Source organism: Equus asinus, chromosome 1, assembly GCF_041296235.1.
Source record: "Equus asinus isolate D_3611 breed Donkey chromosome 1, EquAss-T2T_v2, whole genome shotgun sequence".
Lineage (NCBI taxonomy): Eukaryota > Metazoa > Chordata > Mammalia > Perissodactyla > Equidae > Equus > Equus asinus.
The window spans coordinates 192,986,542-192,999,280 of NC_091790.1; the positions used below are offsets into that span (position 1 = coordinate 192,986,542).

General features: G+C 43.9%; 1 protein-coding gene across 4 annotated transcripts in view; it reads left to right on the top strand.

Moving 5' to 3' along the window:
- The window catches only part of TBXAS1 (thromboxane A synthase 1), a 161,643-nt gene that overhangs the window by 71,769 nt on the left and 77,135 nt on the right, over positions 1-12,739 (top strand). For all 4 annotated transcript variants that reach the window (XM_014859250.3, XM_070514549.1, XM_070514552.1 and 1 more), the window contains one exon: positions 2,005-2,121. In XM_014859250.3, the coding sequence (XP_014714736.2) occupies positions 2,005-2,121 (117 nt within the window). The remainder of the gene's footprint in view (positions 1-2,004; positions 2,122-12,739) is intronic.

The window sequence follows — 12,739 nt, forward strand, 5'->3', positions numbered from 1 at the left end:
CTGAGGGCACTGCTGACGTATTGCATGGAAGGCTAGATTCATCCTCCAGATGCAAGATAAAAAATATTGGGGATCCAATAGTTAGGTCTGAAGGACAGATACAAAATCCAGCCAATCTTTGCTCCTACCTCTAATTTATTCTGTGTCATCAGAACCCCATAAACCATCACCCAGCTTTCCTTGGAGTGAAATGCTTTATTACACATAGCATGGCATTAAGACAGGGTGTTTGCGAGTATAAAATATACATAATGTATGATTTCCTCCTTTGATTCTGGAACCTAAACAAATGGGTTATGTTCCAAAAATTCCATAAAACTACAATTCTATATAGTGACCATGGCACTCTTAAAGCATTTCTTTCTATATATAGAGAAGTACTCCTCTGCAGAAAAATATCCCAGCAACTTGGTTGTAATATATAATTAAATCCCCCGTAGATACTTTGCAGTTATGTTTTATAGCTTATTTTGAGTGTTCATATTTTATCAGAAAATTATAATTTTCCTCTAAATAGGAATTTTTACAAGGCTTTTGAATTATGATGGCTGGCTTCATGTTTCAACTATAATTAAAGCAGTGAAAAGAAATAGCGAAACCGTACATCACAGGTGGTTCTGAAGGGTGCTTGGTGCTCCAACCTCCCTGCCTCCCCACACCCTGCAGCCCTGGGGCTGGGGGTGCTCCCACCAGCTGTGGGGCCCCAGTTTTGACCTCTTGGTGGGAGTAGCTGCTTTCAGAAAGGAACAGAATGGCCAGAGAAGAAGAGATGAGGAGACCTCATCCTTTGCAGTCTTCCAGACTCAGCTTGAATATCTCCTCCTCAGAGATGCTTCCTGACCATTTAGTCCCCTATCATTGTCTCACTTCTCCCTATTTCTTCCTTCATAACACATGCACTTTCTCATGAACAGTAATGATATCTATTTGCTAGTTTATGAGCTTACTGTCTGCTTCCCCATCAGCCATCAACTCCATGCAGCCCAAAGCAATGTCTTCTTTATTCAACACTACATAGCATATATTAGACATTCAGCAAATGTTTGTTGAATGAGAAAAATGAATGAATAAATGAATGGAAGAACACAGAAAGATCCTGACAGGAGTTCTCCTGGAAGCAGCTTTGTTGGGATATGCTTCCGAAGGACTCTCCTTTGTCCCCCTACCCCTCCGCCCCGACTCTCCCCCTTTTCTGCCACCCCACCCCCCCCCCCCCACACACACACCAAGGACCCAGACACATAGTCTGTTAGCTCCCGGACCAACCTGACCCGTCCAGCCACACAAAACCTCTTGCTACAAAGTTCAGACGTGAAGCTCCAGCCCAGGCAAGCCTAGCCCACACCCAGAAGCCTGCTGTTGGGTCCTCGGGGAACCCTCACTCAGTAGAGGGGCTGCAGAACACACAGAAGCTGCTGAGTTATTTATACAGTGGTGACCACATTGTAACAGGGTAGAACCGGGCCAGCAGAGCTTACCCACCTGCTCCCTCTGGGTCCTCAGCCATGAATCTTTAGATCAGTACCCATGAGCCATTACATTTTTCTTCTGCGTCCTTGCGAGAGAAACCTCCTAATTCGCTGGTTATTGGTGGACTTTAATCAGAGTGTTTGTCATGGACCTATATTGCCATCAAGCTGGCTTTTGGGGGCCGGCTCCGTGGCTGAGTGGTTAAGTTCGCGCGCTCTGCTGCGGCGGCCCAGGGTTCAGATCCTGGGCGCAGACATGGCACCACTCGTCAGGACACGTTGAGGTGGGGTCCCACATCCCACAACTAGAAGGACCTGCAACTAAGATATACAACTGTGTACAGGGTGGGGTTGGGGAGATAAAGCAGAAAAAAAAAAAAGATTGGCAACAGTTGTTAGCCCAGGTGCCAATCCTTAAAAAAAAAAAGGAAGATTGGCAACAGTTGTTAGCCCAGGTGCCAATCTTAAAAAAAAAAAAAAAAAGCTGGCTGTAGCTCTCCTCTGTCTTAACCCTCTGCTTGTCACTTTCCACCAGGCATTGGGTTTGGAGTCCCAGCCGGTAGCCAACAGCATCCTGTTTTTACGTGACAAAAGATGGGAAGAGGTCAGAAGCGTCCTGACTTCCGCTTTGAGTCCTGAAAAGCTGAATGAGGTAAGACACAAGAAATGCAGACCGTCTTCCTGAAGGAGCAGGTTTCTTCTCTCCAAATTGTGATGGAGGGCTGGTTCACATTGCGTCACTAACGCAAGTGGCACCTCAAAATGCCCTGCCCGTAGAGGGCTTCGAACCTCTCTGTTATGCATAAAGCATAGGATACTGTATTGGAGTGTCTTCCCTTTCTCCAGCCTCCTACATCCCCAGCTGCCAGGAATCACCTGTGAGTCAGCAACCACTATGGCATTCCCTCTCTGTCCTGATACTCTACCTGAGTCATTGGGGGCACCCAAGAGAAACTGGAGGGGCTCCTCTCATCGTTTCATGTATAACAATCACCAGGGGATCTTGTTAAAATGCAGATTCCGATTCAGCAGGTCTGGGGTAGGGCCTGAGATTCTGCATTTCTGACGACCTCACAGGTGATGAGGATGCTTCTGAACAGTGAAGCACCCTTTACATAGCAAGGAACCAGAGAACAGCTTGAAACTAAGGCAAGCTGTGAGTCAAGCCTGGAACAGGGAAGAGATGGCTGTGGGTTACTGGGGAGGAGTAAAGGGATCTTCCTGGCAGAACTCTAGGTGGGCAGGCAAGCCCAGGTTAATCTTTGCAGCTGATTCAGAGGAAAGAGCTTCATCCACAAGAAGCTCTTTAAGGCCCTGGGCGCTCTCCTTCCCCCACCCAGTGGCCCTCCCTTCTCCACCAGCTGTACAAATAAAACCTGCTGTTTGCCTCCCTGCCGAGCTCTCCCACACCTTGATCCTCACTGATGACGCCTCAGTTGCTGGTCTGGCTTTGCTGTCTGTTCGGAATTCTCGAACAACCCAGGAGTGGGCACTTGAGCCCTCCTGATGTGAAGTGGTTAAGGGACTGCTTCCGTTTGAGTCCCAGATTCCCAGTGTGCCTTCCAGAGCCATCCACCATGTCTAGCTGTTCCAGAATGCCTGGGCTCAGAGTGGCCTGTCTTGAGTTCAATACGTGAAAGCTACACTTAGCTTAAACTCAAGACGCTCCCCCATACAGTCTTGCTTAATTCCTATAAATCTTCTGAAGTCCCCCAGAAGAGGAGAGGTCCCACACTTCATCATTAATCCCATCCACTCAGAAACCAGTGATCCTTCCACGAGGTTTTGATTCACGTTTCCACAAGTAGCCTTTGGTACTTGAGGGCCGAGGGTGAGCTGGGCTTACAGCACCAACTGACACCCCACAGCTCCTACTCTGTGTCAGGGACTACTCCAAGGGCTTCCCATTTGTATTAACACATTTAATCTTCACCACATTCCTGTGAGGGGAATACTATTATTATTGCTCTCCTTTCACAAATGAGAAAACTGAGGCACGGAGAGATTAAGTAATGCGTCCCATGTCACACAGCTAGTAAGCAACAGAGTAAAGGTTAGAATCCAACTCCAGAATACTCCTAACCTCTCTGTTCGCCTCTCTTACCTCCACGCGATTTTCACTCGCTGTTCCGAGGCTCCTAGGACAGTCCCGGGGGCTGTCTGGAGTTGGGGGAGAAGGGAAGTGGGGCAAGTGGGGTCCCTGAGGAAGCCGAGGGAGGTCAGAAGCAACACTCCTCTAATTTCTGCCTAAGTTTGGAACCAACTGAGGTATGGAAACAGGTTTTAGACAGAGGAAATACAAAATTCTTGTTAACTATACGGCACTAGGCACTCAGTAATGATTTGCTGAATGAATGGATGGATGATGGATGGATGGATGGATGAAGAACCAAAGAACCAGGAAGGCTTCTACGTAAGGATATATGCTAAGACTAAGATAAAAGAAACATAAAAGGGAAATAATTTTGACAAGGAAACATTACATAAGAGGAGGCGGCTAACTGTTGGCTTTTTCTTTAGAGAGTCACAAGTATACACATATAGAAATAGAAAAAGCAGGTCACAAAGACACAAAGGGGAGAATGAGGCACACAGTGACGTGGGGTGGAGGAGGCCGAGCCGGGGGAGCTCGGAGAACCCACAGGAGCCTGCATGCCCCTTGGTTGCGGGCGCCTGAGTCAGTTTTCCTGGAAATAGCTTTGAAATATCAATGCCTCCAGTCCTTTTTGAAATTGTAAGTAGCTTTTGGGCTTCTATTATCAACCTTCAGAATTTATTCTTGAAATAAAAATTTGTTTTCCCTTGGAATTCTAAGGCTTTTTTCTTTTAGCACCTTGGCAGCCCAAGTCCTTGACCACCTGGGTCTGTAAGCATCTTTAATATTCAAAAGATCTGGATGGCACTGGCTTTGTTTGTGTGGCTGTTAGGCTGCCTTGGTCAATAATGCTTGAAAGTTACTTTAAAACCAGCATTATATTATGAATCCACATTTTTATTTCAAATAAAATTGGTTTTTGTCTTAAGTCTTACCAGGGATAATACAGAGAGATAGAGAACGAGTGACAATTTGATTGATGCATCCCTGATTCCGGAAGAAGCTGAGTCCAGTGACAGACAAGTTATTGGGGTTTATATTAAAAGATGGCTGACAATTGCTGGGAAAACAACTGACTTTTATATCGGGGAAAATTTTGCCAGATTAACCTGCCAGAGTTTTCACCCCATTCCCTAAAGGATTGATTTTTTAGAAGAGGCAATTGGTAGATTTATTTAGATTTTTACAGTCTTTCACTAGAGTCTTTACCAAACACTATTAGTCTGTAACCCTGGGGTTGTGTAAAACTTTATTGTGGGTCAGAAAGTAAATAGATTTAATTTCAGGAAACAAAACTGAAGCTAAATTAATTCTTCTCTAAGGGAAGCATATAAATAATGGGATTCCCTGGGGACCCAGGTTAGCACAACTTTTATTTTTAAATTTTCTAATTCATCTGAAAGAGGGAGAACACCATAAAATCTATACATTTGTATATTCCTCTAAGCTCTTCTGATTTGAAAAATATTAAATCAATTGGAATAAGTTTCTAAGACTCTTCTAAGATTGTGTAAATCAGTATAAAAGTGGCAGCTGACCTTCAGTGTAAGGAAGAATAAAATAATACGTTTAGGAGAAAAGCATCTAAACTGTACTTATATGATGATGAACTTCAGTCTATGAATTGCTACCAAGGAAAAGAATGTGAAATCATCGAGGATCGAAAAGGTTCCGTGATCATACAATTTGGTAAAATATTGCAAACCATCTTCTTAGTGATTCACTGTGTAGCTTAGCATATTGAAGCCTTGGGAGAGAACTGCAGTGAAGAAATCTGTTTAACTTTGTTTATTTGGGGCTCGAATAAGTTTTCAGTAGGTGAAAACATGGGTAATTAATGTCATAGTCAGCTGTTGAGAGAAATGAGGCCATTGGGCACTACGTCTTTGGAGGGAGACTCTGTGGGGAACTCCATTGTCAAGTGCCTCTAGCAGAGACCAAGTTCCAAATTGGATAGACCATGGATCCCACCCAACATGGCGGCTTGTGTCTTCTCAGTCCTCAAACCCCAACAGCAGTGATGGACATTTCCTCATTCACCCAGATAACTAAGCTGATGGTGACCCACTGAGCAGATCTAACAGACCTGACAGCTTCATACTTGAGAACCTAAGGCTGGGTGTGTGTCTCTCAAGAGCAAATGAGCCAATCCTATCTCTGTGCATGGGGACTCAGTTACAGGAAGGTCAGACCAACAGGGAAGGCTGGCTCTCTCACAGTCACTGAGAATCCAGCTCGATGCTTAATTTTTCACTTTCATCCAGATGTTTCCTGTCAGGAAGGCACAGTCAATAATGTATGATTCTTAAAGGCGGAGGCAGATGTGGTTATTATTCCCTCTAGGCCTTTCCTGCCTTGACGAAGACATATTATTCAAGAATGACTACAATTTAAAAAAATTTAAGTTGATATAGTCAGCTTATGAGTAAATGCAAAGCTGTGACATTTCAGGGCGAAAGTCTTTGCCGAGTTACAGTCACCGGCACGGTTTAGTTTGGCCTTTAAATTTTCCTTGTAAACTCTTCCGACAATCACGCACAAGGGCTTCTAAAACAGAACCCAGTCTTCCAATAATGCTGGAGCACGCAGCTTTCTCTCAGCTGCACGAGGCCTCCAACGGTCTATTTTTAATATTTGCTTTTATTTCTTAATCCTTCCAAACAATAAAAATGAAAGTCATTATAAGCAAGTGTGGCTGTGGTAATAAATACTTCGGAGTCCAAAAATACATTGTCCCTGCCTGACCAGTTGCCCATTTTCCAGAATGTCTGGGTATTTATCTAGCAGCAAGAGACCATTATCCTGCAACACAGTTGTATTCCACTGACACCTAATCTCCTAATTAAAATCAGTATAATAATGGACTGTTTAAATTCTGGTTAGAATGTTCCTTTTCCATTTGCATTTAAAAGAAAACATACTCCTCATCATGGGTACCCCATCCTGGGTTATAATTTGGCTTTCCTTTGCCAGAATCATAATGTCACTCCGACTTGCCGCTGGTTAAATCTAAAAGAGCATCTAAATGTGCCTCCCAGCTTGGCTGTTGCTTGGCAACACCAGCAGCCACCTCCTCATCGGGTGACTTCTAATTGGTCACAACTCTTGACAGGAGCCACTGACTTATTAGAAATGATACTCGACTATTCACCTAGATGGCTAGAGTTGATACTTATCAGCAGGAAATTTTGCATAAAAATAAGTCATGGATTTTTTAATATCTGGGTGGCAGAAGGAGGTTATAAGTTTCATTAGCTGGTATTAATTTTACATTTGTTAGTCACCAGTTTACAGCACTTTCAGGTATTAATTTTTCTATTTTTTAAACCAACAATATGTTTAAATACCATCTCCCATCCCTATTACCTGGCTTTTATTTATTCAGAAAATCTGCCTCTGCCATCAGCTCCCAAACAACATTGCCCATAGGTCTAAGAGTGCCAAGTAGAATGAAACATTAAATTCATAAAATTCAACAAATATTTATTAGTTCCTGTCTTTAAAGGGTCTATAATGTAGAAGGGCAATAATGTGCATAAATTCCTACATTATTACCAGGTAGTGGAAGATGATAACAGAGCTCACGTCCTCTTTGGAGCATCAGAAACCACTTTGGGGGGAGTGGGGGTTGGAAAGTAGCATTAGAACTGAGCTCTGAAGATTTTGCAGAGTTTTGACAGAGGGAGAAGGTGCGTTGCAGGTGGAATGAGCTGAGCTGCAGGAACAAAGGCATCTGGACAAAAAGTACAAGATGTGTTCGGGGAATAGAGGAGTACAAATTGGCTGGAACACAGAGTACATGTAAGGGATTAGTGAGAGAAAACTGGAAAAGGAGGTCGAGGCACATAGAGTTTGCCATTCTGTGCCACAGGGAGTGTTCGATGCAAACTTCACTGGAGAGCAAGGAGCTATTAAATACTTGAAAGTGGGAGAGTGAGGAGAGGGTTTCCATTTCAGCGCCTTAGCTTCCAAGATGCCAGACATGCCCGGGTCCATGGAGCAAACACCTCTGGAGCAGATGAGGGGAACTGCAAGTTGTCCCTCTGGAGTCTCCACTTGGCCACGGCCCCAAGGGGGTGGCTCCCACAGGCCGCGTTTTGATCTCAGGGTGGCGGCCTCTACTCAGTCTCTTTTCTGAATCCCTTGACATATGTGGACAAATGAGTCACCCGGGCTACACCCCATCAATGTGTGGGGATCATCTCGGTTTAGAAGTATAAGGTCATGCAGAATAGGCCCTCCCCTTCCCTCTCCCTGCTCAGGAAATGTTTCTTCCCTAGCACTCACGCCAACTCCATTCTCCAAACTTGTAGGAGCTCCAAAGGCCTATTGGTGTTTGTTTGTTTTTCAAGTTCATGGCATCAGAACTGCATTGAGTGAAATTATAGCCTAGAAGATAATTAACTGAGGAGCAAAAGGAATGTGCTTCCTGATTTTGGAGAAAAAAGCAACAAGCCGGGAGTCAGAGGATCTGGAGTTCTAATTCTCACCTTTACTAAATTATTTGAACATAAAAATAACCAGACTCTGCCTTTTAGGTCCTTATGTAATTCTGAAGTCAATGCGTCAAAGAGATGCAAAAAGGCTTTCTTAGGGATGGGATGTGTTGGAGCAAATGTGTTGGAAGTCCACTGATCTGGGCTTTTAATGCCCCAAACTAGGAAGTTACCTGCTCTTTCCATGGTTCCCAAGCAATTGTCTCAACCTGGTGCTTAGTGACCTCCTTGGAATCCCGGAATGTCCATGGAAAGGGACTTTACAGCTCATTACATTTAGCCCCTCATTTGCAGGTGAGGACTCAAGTTCAGAGAGATTCAAATGACTTGGCCAAAGTAAGAGGGAAACCAGCATGGATCTTAGGTCTTTCATTCCGGGCCGGCTCCCAGAAAATGGCACTGCATTCCTGCTAAGATAGAGCACCTCAATCTTTTAATGTTTCTTGGATACCTTTTATGTCAAGGCCATCAAGGAACATTCAGTCAATCAGTCATCACAAAGATATTTCTAAAGAATCAACTGAATGTGTTATACTGTGCTCATTCCTGATAGAACAAATACCAAAAACTTCAATCATACATGACAACACACAAAGAGTTACCACAAGATAGTGACATTGAGAGTGTATTAGTTATCTCTTGCTGTGTAACAAATTACCCTAAAATTTAGCAACTTAAAACAGCAAGCCTTTATTAGCTCATAGTTTCTGTGGGTCAGAATCTGGGCATGGCTTAGCTGGGTGCCTCTGTCCCAGGGTCTCTCTGTGCAGCACTCAAGCTGCCAGCCTGAGCTGTGGTCTCATCTGAAGGCTTGACAGGGGAAGATCTGCCTCTGAGTTTACTCACATGGTTATGGGCAGGATTCAGTTCTTAATGGGCTTTGGAAAATAAGATAAGAAGCTTGTTCTGTGTCCTTCAGTCAGTGGGGATCTCCAAAGGGTTTCAGCAAAACATTGCTCAGATAACAAGTATTTTTAGAAGACCAATCTAGTGACTGAGTATAAGATGCATGAGAAAAGACAGAAGGCAAGGAGGCCAAGAGGTTCTTGCAAAAAAAACCTTTTTGTATACCTGTGTGCCAGGCAAGGTACTAAGACTACAAAGATGCTTAAGATATGGTCTTTGCCCTCATGAAGCAGGATGCCAGCCATATTCCAGGTGACAGGTAGCAAAGCCCAAATTAGATTGGCCACTGGGGAAATAAAAATGAAGGGGCAGATACAAGAAAGGAAGTGATGTTATCATGGTGAGGCAAGAATAGGTGGATCCAAAGGGCTTGTCTGTGAGGAATCAGAGAAGAGACAATAAACTAGGCATCCACACCAATCTGGGAGCATGGGAGTCCTCCAGAGGATGGCTACTGTGCGTGGAACACTCACTGCCTTCTCGTGCTAAGCCTTTCACATATTGTGGTTCTAATCCTTGTCACAACTCTTCAAGGGAGGTATTATTATTCCCACTTTTCAGATGAAGAAATAGACTCAGTGATGTTCAGCAATTTGCCCAAGGTCACATGGCTAAAAAAATGCCAAGGAGAGAAAACCTAATAACTGGCAGTGGCTTCGAGTGTTTGCACTCCCCAGGCCAAGTATTTTTAATAATGTCAGAGTCTCAGCCTCAAGGAAAGAAACTCAAATGATAAATTCTGGGGATCACCTAAAAAGAGAAGAATTTCTTAGCCCTTCCTTATCATTACCCCGTAAGTCGTCTATCTGCCCACTCATAAAGCCCTCTGCACCTTCTTGAATTAACTCTGCTGCCCTCTGTCTATACCTTGACTCAGAATTCCTCAGACACAGTTGGTAAAGAATCCATTTTTCCTTTTACTGGGCACTAAGCTCCAGGTGAACAAGCACTTCATTCCTTGGGAATTTCCTTCCCAGGCTGAGGATGATGCTTTACCCTCGATGGTCACTGCTGGTTACCAAATAGCTGAGCAGCCATATGCTCAGCACCGTCTATAGTAAAGACAACCAATGTGAGAGGTGGGAGGAGAAAAATGGAGAACTTTCTCCCCAGGCTTGGTTGCTGGACTGTATTCCCCAAGAAGAAATCATTCTTTAAAAACCTAATAACATTAATATTTTATCTGATTATAAGTGTAACATACGTGCATTATGAAAAATGTGAGAAAACAAAAATAGAAATCACTCATTATCCTATGAAGACAACAAAAGGTAGAAAAACCAAATGAGAGTCTTTTATTAAGATCTGGGTGATGATGGCATTGTGTGTTCATCTCTGCATGTATGTTTGCACAAGCCACCTATGCCTGCTTGCCTGCAAATCTGGAGGAGTAACTGCAGGGTATGTGGATTGTATAAAGATGATTGCAAGCCCATCAAAGAGAGCTTTTGTTTGTATGCAACTCGTGTAAGAGTAAATATTCCATAACTGCTTGTGTATAATACAAGGAAGAAAACCTGAAACGATGGCTATTGGCCAACATACAGATCATGCTCCACTGTCTTATAATATTTTCTCTGCATTGCTTTTTAAAACATTTTTCATATTACATGCCCCATCTCATATCACATTAACCTAAATAAAAATGTCATTATCCATTCAGTTCGACAGACAGCAGGCAGAGTATGGTAGAAATTTACAATCATGCCAGCCAGCAACAAAGCATTTTAGTCACAAGCGTGTAGAGGAGCTGATGGTGGCATCAGGTCCAGCCCTCCTTTGCACAGTCCAGGCACACAACTGGATTCAGTATGCAGGGGGGAGCCCTCTTTATACACAGGACCTGCTTCGGAAGAGTTGTGCTTAAATCAAATTTTATGTTGCATCCCATTTTTGTTACATTAAGGAAGCTTCAAGCTTGCTATCTAAAAAGAATTCCTTTCAAACAGTATTTTTCTTTTTTACCATGTTACTATTCCTCTGAAATAAACCTGAAACATATTTTGGTACATAGGATTTTATTAAAGTAGAGTGCACTTGTACCACTAAGTTTATTAAAACAGTGGAAGAATGTAACCAGTGAAGCCGGGTACAGAAATGTGGCTTAGATGCTACTGAGATCCCTGAACATTAAGGTGGTCTGAGATTTCTTGAGAGTAATGGCCCAGAGGCCATTATAAGTGACCCATTTACGTGCACGTTTGTACTGATGGATTAGTAAATTGATAGTTTGTGGGAATTTAGAAAAGAATGCAGTAGTCATGAAGAGTCCACTCAGAGTTACCAAGAATAGATCAGGAGAGTCATCCTCATTTCTGCTTAGAGCGGCTTCAGGACAGGTAGATGAAGCAAATTACATTTCTGTTTCAGCTAATCGTTTGACAAGGTCTTCCCTAGGTGACTTATTGATAAGATGCTGCCTGGCTGAATATTTACTTAGGTTCAGGCACAACTGGCTGAAGAGCCAGAAACAGTGATGATGACCAATCCTGTGGCTACCTAAAGTAGCAGTCAGGTAGAGGGCCCCGGGCTCTGTGTTTGACCCTGTACATTTATTGACAAACCAAACGAAGGCTTAGAAGGTGGACTTATCAAATTTCGGATGGAACAAGAAGGAACAGCCAGTGTTACAGGTGATGAGATCTGAATGCGTGAGTACAATCTTTGGACCAGCCAGCAGAGTACAAACACCCCAGGGCTCTAAGCCCTTGAGGCTTGATGGGCAGAAAATCCTTTTTCCCAGGATTTCCCTCTCCAAATACTCCCTCCAACAACAGGGTGAGGGTCGCAGATGCTCTGCCATCTCTCCACTGGGTGTGTGGTATGTTCTGCTCCTTGGCCTGCTGTCCGGCTGCCCATTGGTGCCACCCAGGCCACAGTCTCTGCCCTGGGAACCCAGGCAGACCTGAGCTCAGACCACAGCTCACTCAGTGTCACTCATCAGGAACGCCCCCTCTGCTTCACAGGACCAACTCCTTCAGAGAGGGCTCCCACAGCAAGCAGTTGGGCCCTGGTGACACGATTCTTTCCTTACACCCCAGAGCACATGTGGCTGGCTTGGAGCGAGCTGTGGGAGGGAGGAGCCCAACAAAGCCATGTGTCCCTCCGACATCCAACCAACAGCCACCCAGGCTGTTCCACTCTGCCAGGATTCTCCAATCACCTGAGCGTTTTAGGGCAGTTAAGAGGTTGTTCTGCTCAGAACACATGGTAGGACAACTTTTTACAGCAATAAATGCAAGGTAAATATAAAGCCTTTCTACTGAATGGATCCTAAATGGTCAAAACAATCAACTGCACATGGTGATGATTCATGGAAAAAGACCTTGGGGTTTTCATTGACCTGAACCGCAATATTTGAGTGCTACGTGTCTTCTAAAAAAAGTCAACCTGGTTTTTGTGATTTTGTTGTTGTTGTTATTGACATGTGTGGAAGTGATCCATTTACGATTTGCCTGATGGCACCTGAAATGCTGTGTTCCATGTATGCATCCATCTTTCAGGAAGGACGCTGATAAAAATAAAAAGAGAGAGAGAGCAATAAGAGTGGAGAAGTGTGTGTAAACCACGTGGTCCCAGGAGTAGCTGAAGGGATGGGGAACGATTGTCTAGGAGAGGAGGAGGACCATTTGCTGTCTAGCGTTTGGAGCACTGTCACTCGGAAGAAGACAGGAAGGAAATCAGCAAGAGGTTGTTAGAGGGAGTCAGATTTTGTCTCAATGCAACCACATAGCTTCTAACAAGTAGATTAACATTTTATAACTTCCAAGGCC